Genomic DNA, 16,088 nt, shown 5'->3' on the forward strand with positions numbered 1-16,088 from the left:
TGCTGGGATTAAAGGTGTGCGCCACCACGCCCGGCCACATGAGCCTTTTGGGGGCCACCTCATATGTAAACTGTAATAGCAACATATTTGTTTTTCCCTTATCCTTCTCCAGCTTGGTAACTACACGTTCTAGAATGATACCTTCAGGGACACTGAGACGGTTACATGGATAGGTGGTTTAGTTTAGAATATATGACCGGAGGGCTGGAGAGATTGCTCAGTGGTTAAGGCACTTGCCTGCAAAACCTGATGACCCAGGTTTGATTTCCCAGTACCCACATAAAGCCAGATGCACAAAGTGGTGCATGCATTCTGGAGTTCATTTGTAGTGGCTGGAGGCCCTGGCACGCCCATTCTCCTCTCTCTCTCTCCCTCTCTCTGCTTGCAAATAGATAAATAAAAATAGAATGTATGACTGTAGCAGTCACCTTCTTGTTGTGAGACAAGCATCCCAATTAAAAGCAACTTGTGGAAGATGGCTCTGCTTGCAAAGCCTCTAGCCCAGGTTCGATCCCCTAGGACTTAGGTAAAGCCAGATGCACAAAGTGGTTGCATGTGTCTGCAGTTGATAAGCTGCAGGTGGAGGTTCTGGTGAGCCCATACTTTTTCTCCCTCTCTCTTCTCACAAATAAAAAAATTTAGGGCAGGAGAGACGGCTTAGTGGTTAAGGCATTTGCCTGTGAAGCCTAAGGACCCAGGTTTCATTTACATACACCAGATGCACAAGGTGGCACATGCATCTGGAATTTCTTTGCAGTGGCTAGAGGTCCTGGTGTGTCCATTCTCTCTCTCTCTCTTTCTTGCTCTCTCCCTCTCTATCTCAAATAAAAATAAATAAATTTTTAAAAAAATCAAAAAGAGTCGAGGGCTGAAGAGTCTTAGTGGTTAAGGCACTCACCTTCAAAGCCTAAGGACCCATGTTTGACTCTTCAGATCCCACATAAGCCAGACGCACAAGGTAACACAAGCGCTCAAGGTTGCATCATGCAAGGCGGCGCAGGCATCTGGAGTTCGATCATAGTAGCTGGAGGCCCTGGTGTACCAATTGTCTCTCCTCCCTCTCCTCTATTTAATAAAAAAGTTGAGCTTTTACTCATCCGAGCACTTTGGAGGTAGAGGTAGGAGGATTGCTGTGAGTTTAAGGCCACCCTGAGACTAATTGTGAATTTCAGGTTGGCCTGGGCTAGAGAGAGAGACCGTACCTGAAAACCTCCTCCAAAATCCAAAAGTTAAAAAAGGAAAGTGTCCCTTCAAACTATAAGCTGTAGGCTGAAACAAATCCCTTTCTTCCTTTTTTTTTTTCTAACTACTACAAAGTGACGAGGTTGGAAAGACAGGCTCTACTCCACTATGACTGATGAGGAGAAAAGGCAAAAGACACACACGTAGCAAAGCAGCCACGTAAGGACACGGAGGGGAGAGAGAGTCATTGCTGAGCCAGGGAGTGCGACATCGGCAAAACAGTCCTGCTGACAAGTCACCTCAGACTCAACCCTACAGAACTACGAAGACATAAGTTTTTGCTAGCCCTAACACTAACGCGCTGTTGTAAGCAGCAACTTCATTACCCTGCTCGGGGACCCTTGGGTGTGCATCGTTCCTTCCTGGGACCCTGCCTGCTATGCCTAAGCTGACCAATGGTGCCATAAGATGTCCCTTCACCGACCCCTAGGTACCTACCATTATATTTCTAAGTCTGGACATATGTTAACATTGACTATTTTTCTTTTTCTTTCTTTTTTTTAAATTTTTTATTTATTTATTTGAGAGCGACAGACACAGAGAGAAAGACAGATAGAGGGAGAGAGAGAGAATGGGCGCGCCAGGGCTTCCAGCCTCTGCAAATGAACTCCAGACGCATGCGCCCCCTTGTGCATCTGGCTAACGTGGGACCTGGGGAACCGAGCCTCAAACCGGGGACCTTAGGCTTCACAGGCAAGCACTTAACCGCTAAGTCATCTCTCCAGCCCTCTTTTTCTTTTTAATCTGATTTTTTGTTTGTTTATTTATTTATTTTCATTTGAGAGTGACAGACAGACACACACGTGCACACACACACACACACAGATAGCTAGAGAGAGAATGGGCGTGCCAGGGCCTCCAGCCACTGCAAACAAACTCCAGACGCGTGTGCCCCCTTGTGCATCTGGCTAACGTGGGTCCTGGAGAATTGAGCCTTGAACCGGGGTCCTTAGGCTTCACAGGCAAGCGCTTAACCACTAAGCCATCTCTCCAGCCCTATGCTCTTTTCTTTTTAACTGAAATACTGTGGGATTCACAGTATCGTTCATGACAACGTACTTAAATGAAAAGAGTTTAATGGAGGAGCCAGGTAGAATCCAGCAGTGTGCCACAGAGAGCAGCCCTGCTGCTTCTAGAAAAGTCCTTCCTCATTTTTTCTTTCTTTATTATTTCTTGGTTTCACTCTAGCCCAGGCTGACCTGGAATTCACTATGGAGTCTCAGAGTGGCCTCAAACTCACAGTGATCCTCCTACCTCTGCCTCCCAAGTCCTGGGATTAAAGGCGTGTGCCACCACACCCAGCTCCCATTCTTTTTTATTTTATTTTATTTTTGAGAGAGAGAGAGAGAGAGAAAATGGTCATGCCAGGGCCTTTCAGACACTGTGAACAAACTCCAGACATGTGCATCCCCTTATGCGAAAGTGCAACATTGCGTGCACGCGTCACTTTGCATCCGGCTACATGGGGCCTGGAACCTTGAACATGCGTTCTTCGGTTTTGCAGGCAAGTGTCTTAACTGCTAAGCCATCTCTTTCACCCCCATTCTCAAATCAGCTTTGGCTCTGGAGCCAACATGGGGAGTGATGGGAGCCCAGGGGGCTTCTGAAGGTAGTCCATGAGAATTTTAGTTGCTGCTTCGGGGGCCGAGGGTCCCACTGATAGGTGAGCAGGCCAAGCGAGACGAGATGGAGCTTTTGGAGGGGAACTGGAACCTAGGTACATCTAGAAAAGAAAAGGGTATCATTAGAGGGTGGCTATTAAAACATCAAAGCATGCTATCTATCCAATTTAACTTCTTGTAATAATAAAAAATAATAATAAAAAAACTTTATAAATCATACAGCTGGATGGGTCTTATTGAGACTTCCCAATTCCATCCCAACTCCACCCCATGCAGGCTTCGCCTCCAAGTACCACCAATAACCACTTCAGTCTCCAAGGCGCCTTCGCAAGCCACATTTCATTTGAGCCTCAAGAACATCGTGTGGAGGAGGGAGGAGGGGGTCTATGGAGGGAGGGAAGTCTTAACAATCTCCATTTTACAAATAAACAAAATTGAATAGGTGCATTTCATAGTGACAGCCCACATCCCCCGGCTTCAACTGTCACAGCTGGTTCTGGAGTCTTGTGACTCTCAGACCAGGGAATCACAGAGACAGTGCCCTCTACGTGTCAGCATGCACCCAGACTAGCAAGGCAACAGCACAGGTTGGCATCCCAACCCGAACTCACAGCGACAAAGGCGCTCTCCTTGACATCTGGAAGTGTGCAGAAAAGGGAATGGGAAGAACAAAGAGAGGAAGAGAAAGGGTAAGGCAAACTGAGCTAAGGAGAAAGAGAAGTGTGTGTGTGTGTGTGTGTGTGTGTGTGTGTGTGTTTTCCCAAAGTAGGGTCTTACTCTAGCCCAGGCTGATCTGGAATTCACTATGAAGTCTCAGGGTGGCCTCGAACTCATGATGATTCTCTTCCCTCTGCCTTCCCAGTGCTGAGATTAAAGGTATACACCACTACACCCTACTTATATTTTCAAGATAGGGTTTCACTCTAGCCCAGGCTGACCTGGAATTCACTATGTGGTCTCAGGCTGGCCTCGAACTCACAGCAATCGTCCTACTTCTGCATCCCGAGTACTGAGATTAAAGGTGTGTGCCACCATGCCAGGCTTGTTTCTTTCATTAAAGACAAGGTTTTGCTGCTGCCAGGTTGGCTTCAAATTCAAAGCACTTCTGCCTCAGTCTCCCAAGTGCTGGGGCTAAGGTGTGAGCCACCCCAGAAGCTTGGATGCTTGCATCCCCTGGGATTTCTTCATCAGCAAACTCCCTGAGCTCTTATCACTGAGTCCGCCAACTCAGCCTTGACTGTTAAGCACTCGGGGACCAGCGTTCATTTCTGAAGGTCAGCCTCTGTTTCCCTGCCAGCAAAGCTAGTCTCACACTTACTTTACTGACTCTACAGCAACCTGCCTAGGGACATCCAGACATGTTTAAGGATGATTTAACATGTGGTTAAACTTGTAGGGCCTGAGGGAGAAGAGATGGGACCAAACCACCTTGCTCATTTGATATTTTCAGTGCTGTTTTAAAATCCATGTAGAGAGCTGGAGAGACGGCTTAGTGGTTGAGACGCTTGCCTATGAAGCCTAATGACCCATGTTAGACTCTCTAGGTCCCATGAAAGCCAGACGCACAAGGTGATGTAAGCATGCAAGGTCGCACATGCGTACAAGGTGGCGCATGCATCTGGAGTTCGATTGCGGTGGCTGGAGGCCCTGGCATGCCAATTCTCTCTCTCGTGTGTGTGCGCTCTCTCTCTCTCTCCTAAAAAAAATAATAGTAATAAGCCAGGGCATTGTGGCGCATTGTGGGAAGCAGAGGTAGGAGGATAGTTGTGGGTTTGAGGCCAGACTGAGACTCCATAGTGAATTCCAGGTCAGTCTGGGCTAGAGTGAGACCCTACCTCGAAAAAAAAAAAATTTCACCTAGAACCTGGACCTAGTGGTGCAGGCCTGTGGTCCCAGCTCTTCAGAAGACTGCAGCAGGGTGATCAAAAGTTCAAGACCAGCCGGGCGTGGTGGCACATGCCTTTAATCCCAGTCCTTGAGAGGCAGAGGTAGGAGGATCACCGTGAGTTCGAGGCCACCCTGAGACTCCCTAGTGAATTCCAGGTCAGCATGGGCTAGAGTGAGACCCCACCTCAAAAAACCAAAACAAAAGTTCAAGGTCAGCCTGTGTCAGAGAATGAGTCCAAGCTCAGTGCTTAAGCAAGTTAGCAAGACCGTGTCTTAACATGGGAGATTAAAAAAAAAAAAAAAAGAATATTAGATAGCTGGGAAATGGCCCAGTGGATAAAGCTCTTGCCATGCAAGCTTGAGTACCCGGGTTCAGATCCCCAGAACCCACCTACAGTCACACAGGAGTGCGTGTCTGTGATCCCAGGGCGCCTGCGGCGAGATGAGAGGCAGAGACAGAAGAGACAGTGGTAAATAAAAGACCCTGCTTCAATCAAACAAGGAAGAAGATGAGGACCAACAACTGAAGGTGTCCCCCGGGGTGTGTGCGTGTGCGTACACACACACACACACACACACACACACACACACACACACACACACACAGAGTTGGAGATACAGCTTAGTGGTAGAGCCAGCCCTTGGCTAGCATGTGGGGAAACAAAAAAGTGATCTCATAGAGTAACTGTTTCCAGTTTTCTTTTCAGATCAGCCCAAGGTGAGAGGCTCAATTGGAGTGTTGCTTGTAGTAACAACAAAGACAGAATAATACCTGTCGAGTGAAGACAGGGCCTGGCTCCCCCGTGGTAACAAGAACGGGCTCGTCTTCCCCCACCTGCAGCACCGTCAGCTTTAATCCCGCTATGGAGCAGGGCCTGTCTGTCACTGCATTTGAGGAACCCCTTGCTCCTGACGCCCCCCGGCAGTGCTCAGGCCCAGGCAGGCTCCCTGCATCTTTCCATCTTCAAGGTGGCAGATCCAGGGGCTCCCCTGCCCTGCTGGCTCTTGGTAGCTGTCCCCACCTGCCCAGTGTTGGATTTCTTTTTCCTCTAAGATGGGCTCTGGGAAAAATGGTTTCCTTACATCCACCCTTGTTGTACTGGGAAACAAGGTCACAGAACCTCTTCAGTTTAACACTTTGATGTCTGCATTTTTGTGGGTTTTATTTTGTTGTTGTTGTTGTTTGGTCTTTTTTATCATTATTTATTTTTGAGAGAGAGACAGACAGACAGAGAGAATGGGTGCGCCAGGGCCTTTTAGCAGCTGTGAATGAACTCCACACGTGTGCACCCCCTTGTGTGCATGTGTGGCATTGCATGCTTGCCTCGCTGAGCATCTGGCTAAGTGGGACCTGGAGATTTGAATGTGTGTTCTTAGACTTTGCAGGCAAGTGTCATAACTGCTAAGCCATCTCTCTAGCCCCACCCCTTTAAAAAAAACATTTATTTATCTGAGAGAAAGAGGCAGATAGAATGGGTGCATCAGGGCTTCTAGCTGCTGCAAACGAACCCCAGAAGCATGTGCTACCTTGTGTATCTGGCTTTACATGGGTCCTGGGTAATCAAACCTGGGTCCTTAAGGCTTTGTAGGCAAGTAAGTGCCTTTATTACTGAGCCATCGTTCCAGCCCTGTCTTTTTTTTTTTTTTTTTTTCTTTTCTTTTTGGTTTTATTTGGTAGGATCTTTCTGTAGCTCAGGCTGACCTGGAATTCACTATGTAGTTTCAGGGTGGCCTCAAACTCATGGCAATCTTACTGCTACCTCCTGAGTGCTGGGATTAAAGGTGTGCACCACCATGTCTGGCTCTGTTTTTTTTTTTTTTTAGGCAGAATCTTACACTGTAGCCCAACTTAAACTGAATTTGCTATGTAGCCCAAGCTGACCTTGAACCCATAACAAATCCTCCTGGCTGAGCCTTCCAAGTGCTGGGATTACAGTCATGATCCATATTTAGGAGCAAAGCAGGAATGATGTATTTCTTAGTACTGGTCTCAGAACTCTGGATATTGGCCGATAGTATCTGACTGTGTGGTTGAAACGATGACTAGAAATGCCCCTTATGCCAGTGCTGGGGGCTCACCCAGCCTTTCTTTCCTGCTGATCTTTGCTACTTGCTGTGAGCCACCTGTCCCCACCAGAAACGTCCATCTGCTCATGCCAGTCTCAGCAACAAGGAAGACCCTACAGGATGTCTGAACTCTGGTTCCCCGTGGCTCATTCGACCGCTGAGGGCTTCAGGTCCAGTGAGCCTTGTTTCACTAAACTTCTGAGTTATGCTGATTTCTTTTCTAACAACTGTCTCTAGCAGCTCTGCAGTGATTTCCCCTCCCCCCCCCCGCCCTCTTTTGTGAGATAGGGTCTCATGCATCTGTATTGCTGGCTAGCCTTGAACTCACTATGCAGCCAAGGATGGCCTTGAACTCTTGGGTCTTTTGGGGTGTTTTTGAGGTAGGGTCTCACTCTAACCCAGGCCAACCTGAAATTCTCTATGTGGTCTCAGGGTAGCCTCGAACTCATGATGATTCTCCTACCTCTGCCTCCTGAGTGCTGGGATTAAAGGCGTGTGCCACCATGCCTGGCTTGGCCTTGAACTCTTGATCCTCCTGCCTCCACTTTCCAAGTGCTGGAATTATAGGCAAGTGTCACCATACCTGGCTCCTTTTCTTTTTCTTTATTTGCAAGTAGAGAGGGAGGGGGAGAGAGAAAAAAAAAGAGAGAGAGAGAGAGAGAGAGAGAGAGAGAGAGAGAGAGAGAGAGAGAGAGAATGGGCATACCAGGAGCTCTTGGCACTGCAAATGAACTACACATTCATGTGCCACTTTGTGCATCTGGCTTTATGTGGGTACTGGAGAATTGAACCCAAGTCATTAGGCTTCACAAGCAGACACTTTAACTGCTGAAACATACCTCCAGCCCTATCCTTTTCTTTTTAAAAATAAAGTTTTAAGAATTTGTGGGGAGCTGGAGAGATGGCTTAGCAGTTAAGGTACTTGCCTGTGAGGCCTAAGGACCCAGGTTCAATTCTCTAGTACCCATGTAAGCCAAGCGCACAGGTGCATCTGGAGTTCATTTGCAGTGGCTAGAGGCCCTGGTGCACCCATTCTCTCTCTGTCTCTCTTCTCCTTTCCCTCTCTGTCTCTCTAATAAATTAATAAAATAAAATATTTAAAAAAATTTGAAGCCAGGCATGGTGCCATTATCCTTTAATCCTAGCACCTGGGAGGCTGAGTTAGGCCAATCATAGTGAGTTCGAGGCCAGCCTGGGCCGCAGACTGAGTTCCAGGTCAGCCTAGGCTAGAGTAAGACACTGCTTCAGAAAAAAAGTTTGGGCTGGAGAGATTGCTCAGCAGTTAAGGTACTTGCCTACAAAGTCTAACAACTCAGATTCAATTCCCTAGTACTCATATAAGCCACAGGCACAAAGTGGTGCCTACATCTTGAGTTCCTTTGCAGTGGCTAGAAATCCTGGTATGCCTATTCTCTTTCTCTTTCCTTGGAAATAAATAAAATAAAATAAAAATAAAAATAAACAGGGCTGGGGAAATGCCTTAGCAATTAAGGTGTTTGCCTGTGAAGCCTAAGGACCCCAGTTTGATTCCCCAGGACCCACGTAAACCAGATACACAAGAGGCACATGTGTCTGGAGTTCGTTTGCAGTGGCTGCAGGCCCTGGCATGCCCATTCTCTCTTTCTCTATCTACATCTTTCTTTCTCTCAAATAAATAAATAAATAAAATATTTTTAAAAATAAAAATAAACAATTTTTTGTACAGGTTTTTTTTTTATATAATTCAATACTAAAATGTTGAGAATGAGCTTAATGAGACTGTCTTCATCATCTAAGACCCTAGTTTTCCTTCACAGGGGAAACTAAGGGTGGCAGCTATTGTATCCTTTCAAATATAATGCATGCGCATGCACTTAAAATAAGTGTTTTATTGTCCCTCTTTCCCTTAAAATTTTATTATTTTATTTTTTAATATTTTAAAAATATTTTTATTTACTTGTGTGTGTGAGAGAGAGAGAAAGACAGACAAACAGAGAAATAGATATTGGGTGCACCAGGACCTTCAGCCTCTGCAAACAAACTCCAGACACGTGTGCCACCTTGTGCATTTGGCTTACGTGGGTCCTGGGGAATTAAACCTGGGTCCTTTGGCTTTTCAGGCAAATGCCTTAACCGCTAAGCCATCTTTCCAGTGCTATTTTTATTTTTTTTTAAATACTTTTTATTTATAGGCAGAGAGAGAGCAAGAGAGAGAGAGAGGGAGGGAGGAGAATTGGTGCTACAGGGCATCCTGCCATTGCAAACGAACTCCAGATGCATGTGCCACTCTGTACATCTGGCTTTACGTGGGTAATGGGTATCAAACACAGGACTTTAGGCTTTGCAAGCAACTGCCTTAACCTTTGAGCCATCTCTCCAGCTCTATTTAAAAAAATATATATACATATATGTAATTTGTGCAGGAGTAGGGGGAGGAGAATGGCCATGCCATGGCCTCTTGCTACTGCAAACAAACTCCAGATATATATGTCACTTTGTGTATCTGTCTTTATGCAGATACTGGAGAACTGAGTCTAGGCCAGCAGGCTTTGCAAGCAAGTGCCTTTAACCATTGAGCCATCTTCCCCGCCCCTCCTTTTCCTTGAAGGCAGGGTCTCATAGTTCAGGCTGGCCTTGAACCCACAGGAACCCTTCCACTTAATCTCCCAAATGCTGGCTGGGATTACAGAGTGAGCCACCACAACTGGCTTCATCCCTTTTTCTTTTAAAAATATAATTAGAAACCTACTATAAACACGATTGATTTTTTTTTAATTTTTTTAAAATTTATTTATTTGAGAGCAACAGACACAGAGAGAAAGACAGATAGAGGGAGAGAGAGAGAATGGGCGTGCCAGGGCTTCCAGCCTCTGCAAACGAACTCCAGACGCGTGCGCCCCCTTGTGCATCTGGCTAACGTGGGACCTGGGGAACCGAGCCTCGAACCGGGGTTCTTAGGCTTCACAGACAAGCGCTTAACCGCTAAGCCATCTCTCCAGCCCCACAACTGATTTTTGTTCCTATCTCTGTGCGTGTATAAGAGAGTGACAGGGAGTGTGTGGGCATGCGCCCGTTACAGCGAAGATGAAATTAAAAGCCCACAAGGACCTTCCTCGGCCATTCAATGTCTGCACAATAACCCATTTGTAGATGAACAAAGCTAATAGCCTTGGGCTTCTTTCCATGTTCCGTCTCGTACAGTCAGTGCCAAGAGACCCCATCTTCAAGTGTGCAGATCGCTGCTGTGGCCATCTGTTTCCCGGTAAGAGGATGGTGCTGACCAGCATCCCTAGCCTGGCAGCGTGAGCGCATAGGGCAGTTCTTTCTTCGGCAGACCTCGGTGAATGATGGCGTCCAGCCACTTAAACATACCCCGGTCCACTGTTCTTTTTGTAGATGTTGTCCTAACAGCATCCTTGCACATCACCACACCTTGAAGTGGGCGAGAAAGGTAAATGTCTGCTTTCTAGCTTTGGGATCACCCTGCAGGTTTCTATTCTTCATCCGTTTCCTGGCCACTTGGTGACTAGACTTTCCAACATCAGATCTACTTCTCCACTTGCTCTTCCTCCTGAGTTCTGGCCTCCTCTGAGCAGTGCACTTATGGACCCACAGGTCCCTCAAACCTTCCATGTCTGCCTCCATCGTGAATAGCATGAACGTTGGTACAATTGCCCACCCCAAATACCTAGCGGTTCCTTCTTCAGATGGAGGCTGTAAGTTACCTGAGGGCAAGAGCTGATTGCCTCCTAGTACCGACTCTCCTCTCGTGTCTGCAAAAGATTTGTTGGATCAATGAGAAAATGCTCAGTGAGTGGCTCCTCTTCTTTCCTTTTAGTGCAATGGCTGAAGCAGGTAGACTCTGAAGCAGGCAGAGAAAATACTTATCATAGGGATGGGCAGATGGCCCAGTAGTTAAAGGCACTTGCTAACAAAGCCTGCTGGCCCAGGTTCAATTCCCCAACACCCACTTAGGGTGATGTTGCAGTCAGGTTTGCATTGCTGGCAGAAATTATCCGACCAAGAGCAGCTTTTGGGGGAAAAAAAGGATTTATTTTGACTTATAGAATTGAGGGGAAGCACTACGATGGCAGGGGAAAATGATGGCATGAGCAATGGGTGGACATCACCCTCTTGCCAACATAAGATGGACAACAGGAGAGTGTGCCAAACACTAGCAAGGGGGAGCTGGCTATAACACCCATAAGCCCACCCCAACAATACACTGCCTCCAGGAGGCGTTAATTCCCAAATCTCCATCAGCTGGGAACCTAGCATTCAGAACACCTAAGTTTATGGGGGACACCTGAATCAAACCACCACATTCTGCCTCTGGCCCCCATAAACTGATAACCATCCATGATGTAAAATGCAATGCATTCAGTCCCTATAGTTAAAAAAAATTTTTTTTGTTCATTTTTATTTATTTATTTGAGAGTGACAGAGAAAGAGACAGAGAGAGAGAGAGAGAGAATGGGCATGCCAGGGCCTCCAGCCACTGCAAATGAACTCCAGACACGTGCACCCCCTTGTGCATGTGACTAACGTGGTCCTAGGGAATCAAACCTTGAACCGGGTTCCTTAGGCTTCATAGGCAAGCGCTTAACTGCTAAACCATATCTCCAGTCCGTCCCTATAGTTTTTATCGATCCCAATGATGTTCAAATATCCCCATAATCCAAGGTCTTTTAACTGAGATATAATACCAAGAATCCCCCCCAAAACCCCCATAATGGCACAGAATACACATTCATACTGCAAAAGATAGCATTAACACCCATAAGCCCGCCCCCAACAATACACCGCCTCCAGGGGACATTAGCTCCCAAATCTCCATCTGCTAGGAAGCTAGCATTCAGAACAGCTAAGTTTATGGGGGACACCTGAATCACACCACCACAGGTGGGTTTAAGGTGGCACATGCCTATGTGATCCCCACACTCCCGCAACAATGGGAGGCAGAGCCAGCAAAGTGCAAAGACCATAAACCAGCTAGCCTCCATTTTGCAGACTGCAGTTTGTTTGCAGCAGCGAGAAAGCCTGTGTCAAAGAAGGTGGAGGAGGGACATCTCACAGTTGTCAGCTGACCAGGCACATGTGCCCAGAAATAAATAAACCAACAAGTGAAGTTATTAATAAAAAGAAAAGAGTGCTAGAGAGATTGCTCAGCCGTTAAAGGCACTGACTTATGAAACCCGACAGCCTGGGTTTGAATCCCCAGTGCCCATATAAAACCCGATGCACAAAATAGTGCATGCATCTGGAGTTTGTTTGTAGCCACAGGAAGACCGGACATGCCCATGTTTTCTTCATCTCTCTCAAATAAATAAACAAACAATTGTTAAAAGAGAAAACAGGGGCCGGGCGTGGTGGCGCACGCCTTTAATCCCAGCACTCGGGAGGCAGAGGTGGGAGGATCACCGTGAGTTCGAGGCCACCCTGAGACTCCATAGTGAATTCCAGGTCAGCCTGGGCTAGAGTGAGACCCTACCTCGAAAAACCAAAAAAAAAAAAAAAAAAAAAAGAGAAAACAGGGGCTAGACGGATGGCTTAGCTGTTAAGGTGCTTGCCTGTGAAGACTAAGGACCCAGATTCTATTCCCCAGAACCCATGTAAACCAGGTGCGCAACACATGTGTCTGGAGTTCATTTGCAGTGGCTGCAGGACCTGGTGTGCTTATTTTCTTTCTCTCTACTACCTGCCTCTTCCCCCCCCTCTATCTCTCTCTCTCTCAAATAAATAAAATACTTTTTAAAAAAAGAAAAGAAAAGAAAACAGGGCTGGAAAGATTGCTTAGTGATTAGGCACTTGCCTGCAAAGCCAAAGGACCCAGGTTTGATTCCCCAGGACCCAAGTAAGCCAGATGCACAAGAGGGCTCATGCATCTGGAGTTTGTTTGCAGTGGCTGGAAGCTCTGGTACTCCCATTCTCTCTCCCTCCCTCTCTCTCTCTCAAATAAAAAGAAAAATAAAGTATGTTTAAAAGATAAAAAAGAAAAAGAAAAGAAAACAGCTAGGTGTGGTGGTGAATGTCTTTAATTCCAGTACTTGGGAGGCTGAGGTTATAATTACCATGTTATATGCAAACACTTGCAAATGATTGTAGGCATGAACACCATTGGATAGGCCTGTGAACCAGTTAAGAGAACTGATTAGATAGAGTGCTATGTGAACATGGAAAATAAATAAATATAGTGATAACAAGGACAGCACCTGTGCTTTTTCTAGGGAGATAACCAGCCCCAACAATCATAAATTCCTGGCTCCCAGGCAGGTGGCAAGAGTCACTATTTCATTTACTTTTGCCAGCAAGCTTGTGATGAGGAAAAGAAAGGTAAAGAAAATGAGAGTCAGGCATAGTTGCAGGTGCCTGTGGTTCAGCTGCTTGAGAGGCTGAGGCAGGAGGATGGTCTGAGCCCAGGGGTTCAAGGTCAACAGCAAGACCCTGTCTCAAAAAAAAGAAAAAATAAAAAGATGGTGACAGTGAAAATGTTCACATTGTAGGAGACTCCATCACTTCTCCCCCAACATTATTTTTTGTTTGTTTTTATATATCTTTTATTCTTATTTATTTAATTTGACAGAGAAAGAGGGAGAAAGAGAGAATGGGTGCACCAGGGCCTCCAGCCACTGCAAACAAACTCCAGACATGTGCGCCCCCTTGTGCATCTGGTTAATGTGGGTCCTGGGGAATTGAACCTGGGTCCTTTGGCTTGCAGGCAAATGTCTTAACCGCTAAGCCATCCTTCCAACCCTGTTTGTTTGCATTTTAAATATTTTATTTCTTTAGTTGAGAAAGAGAGAGGGAGAAAGAGGCAGATAGATAGACAGAGAGAGAAAGAATGGGCACACCAGGGCCTCCAGCCACTGTAAGCAAACTCCAGAGCATCCACCACCTTGTGCATCTGGCTTATGTGGGTACTAGGGACTCGAACCTGGGTTCTTAGGTTTCATCAGCAAGCACCTTACCTTCTAAGCTACCTCTCCAGGCCCATTTGTTTGGTTTTTTTGCTTGTTTGTTTTTTTCCATTTGTTTTTGAAGCAGGGTCTCACTCTAGTTCAAGTCAACTTGCAGTGTTCCTTCTGCCTCAGCCTCCCAAGTACTAGAATTAAAGACAAGAGCCACCATGCCTAGCATCGTGCCTAGCATCTTCCTTTACAAAAAGAAAACAAAAACGACAAGCCAGGCATGGTGGCACACACCTTTAATTCCAGCGCTTGGGAGGTGGACTAGGAGGATCGCTGTGAGTTCGAGGCCACCCTGAGACTCCATAGTGAATTCCAGGTCAGCCTGGGCTAGAGTGAGACCCTACCTCGAAAAACAACAAAAACAAAAATGCAAAAACAAACTAACTCAAAAATACCTCAAAAATACTTTTACTTGCAAGGAGAGAGAGAGAGAGAGAGAGAGAGAGACAGACAGACAGACAAAATGTGCACTCCAGGGCCTCTTTCCATTGCAAACAAACTCCAGATACCTGTGCTACGTTGTGCAGCTGGCTTTACATGGATTCCCAGGAATCAAACCCAGGCTGTCAGGCAAGTACCTTTCACAGCTGAGCCATCTCTCCAGCCCACTTTTCCTTTTTTTTTTTTTTTAAATTTTTTTACATAAAAGGAATCTATCCTTTGATTTTTTTTTTTTTTTTTTTTGGTTTGTTATTCGAGGTTGGGTCTTGCTCTAAGAGCCCAAGCTGACCTGGAATTCACTACGTAGTCTCAAGCTGGTTCCGAACGCGCAGTGATCCTCCTATCTCTGTCTCCCGAGTGCTGGGATTAAAGGCGTGCGCCACCACGCCCAGCTCAGGAGTCTTGCTATTATAAGTGACCTCCAGGCTTTGCAAGCAATTTCCTTTAAACGCTGAGCTATCTCTGCAGCTCTTCCACACACACTTATGTGAAGAAGAACGCTCCTTGTTCACAGTGTCATACTGAACGGAGCCCAGAGAGCTGCTTAGACTCACGAGCTCATCTCCCAGGGGGCTCCTGCCGTGGGCAGCCCCCATAAAGAGGGTGTTCTTGCCGGGCGTGGTGGCGCATGCCTTTAACCCCAGCACTCGGGAGGCAGAGGTAGGAGCATTGCTGTGAGTTTGAGGCCACCCTGAGACTACATGGTGAATTCTAGGTCAGCTTGGGCTAGAGTGAGACCCTACCTCAAAAAACAAAACAAAACAAAACAAAAAAACAGATTACAGGGAGTGGAATGGCCTAAGAGATTGAGTAAGAGAAGGGTGGGGGAAGGGTCAATCAAAATTCAAGATGTTCTGAATAAGACATATGAAAGCCCTACTTCTTTGGATAATGGCACATTCAGAAGCCATAGCTTGCTACTAGAAAATTTTCAGTGCCAGGGATGGGATACCTCCTAGTGAGTTGTTGGCCAGGAAGGTCCCTATTGCCTTCAAAACATTACAGGCTATTGCCAAGGCCCTTGGTTTCCCACGAGTAACAGATGGTAAGACCCTATTGCTGAAGACTTCACATGTGTGGGCAGCAAGGTCACTGACAAATCAAGCTGGGGCTCAGCAGAAAACCTTCTCCCTGTAGACCAGCGAACTGAAAGCTGGAAAAAACTCCACTGCATGCAGCCCTATGGGAGACAGAAGTCATCAGCGGTGAAAACAGTGGGCAATGGAAGCCTCAAGCTTGGCCCTGACAGGCCAAATGACCAAACAGGTGCAATAGTGGCATGTCTGCTCTGGGGGAAACTTACTGCTCTCTAATTGGGCTGGAGGCCTGCTCTATGGGAGGGAATACATGCCTGGTACTGAAAAATCTAATCAAAATCCTATGGCAAGGGAGGTCATGAGCCTTAGGGGTATAAAGCCTGCTCTTGTCTGGCTAAATGCATATATTATTCTCACCAAACTGCCCTGAAAGCACTACACTTAGTGTTCATATTCATATATTAATGCTACTCTCACTTTTGGTTAGACAAGCTTCTCTTTTCAGATGGCAATGACCACTGGGATGACCCAAAAGGCAACATAGTGCTGAGAAAACATGAAAGAGGAGTGTTCAGCGCTGAAACATCTCTATCACCCCCTCCAAAGCTCAGGGTCCGTTGCGGAAGAGGTGGCAGAAAGAATGTAAGAGCCAAAGGAAGGGTAGGACTCCTTATAATGCAACTGTCCTGACAGAAATTGGCCTCTATATCCATGACCTCACAGTGCCAAGCAATACCTTCACAAGACCCTCATAAGAGGAGGAAAAGACAATGACATCAAAATAAACGAGAGACTAATGAAGAGAGAGGAGGGATATGATGGAGAGCGGAGTTGTAAAGGGGAAA

General features: G+C 46.4%; 1 protein-coding gene across 3 annotated transcripts in view; it reads right to left on the reverse strand.

The window, feature by feature from the left end:
- Positions 1 to 2,545: 2,545 nt before the first annotated feature.
- The window catches only part of Fbxo16 (F-box protein 16), an 82,320-nt gene continuing 68,777 nt past the window's right edge, over positions 2,546 to 16,088 (reverse strand). Inside the window, exons 8-9 of one of the 3 annotated variants that reach the window (XM_045131353.1) lie at positions 3,476 to 3,501; positions 2,828 to 2,965 (exon numbers count right to left, since the gene is read on the reverse strand). In XM_045131353.1, the coding sequence (XP_044987288.1) occupies positions 2,956 to 2,965; positions 3,476 to 3,501 (36 nt within the window). In that variant the 3' untranslated portion in view covers positions 2,828 to 2,955. Of the gene's footprint in view, positions 2,966 to 3,475; positions 3,502 to 10,522; positions 10,571 to 16,088 lie in introns of all 3 variants that reach the window. The other 2 variants (XM_045131354.1, XM_045131352.1) reach the window with 2 other exon arrangements.

The sequence above is a fragment of the Jaculus jaculus genome, chromosome 12, assembly GCF_020740685.1.
Source record: "Jaculus jaculus isolate mJacJac1 chromosome 12, mJacJac1.mat.Y.cur, whole genome shotgun sequence".
Taxonomy (NCBI): domain Eukaryota; kingdom Metazoa; phylum Chordata; class Mammalia; order Rodentia; family Dipodidae; genus Jaculus; species Jaculus jaculus.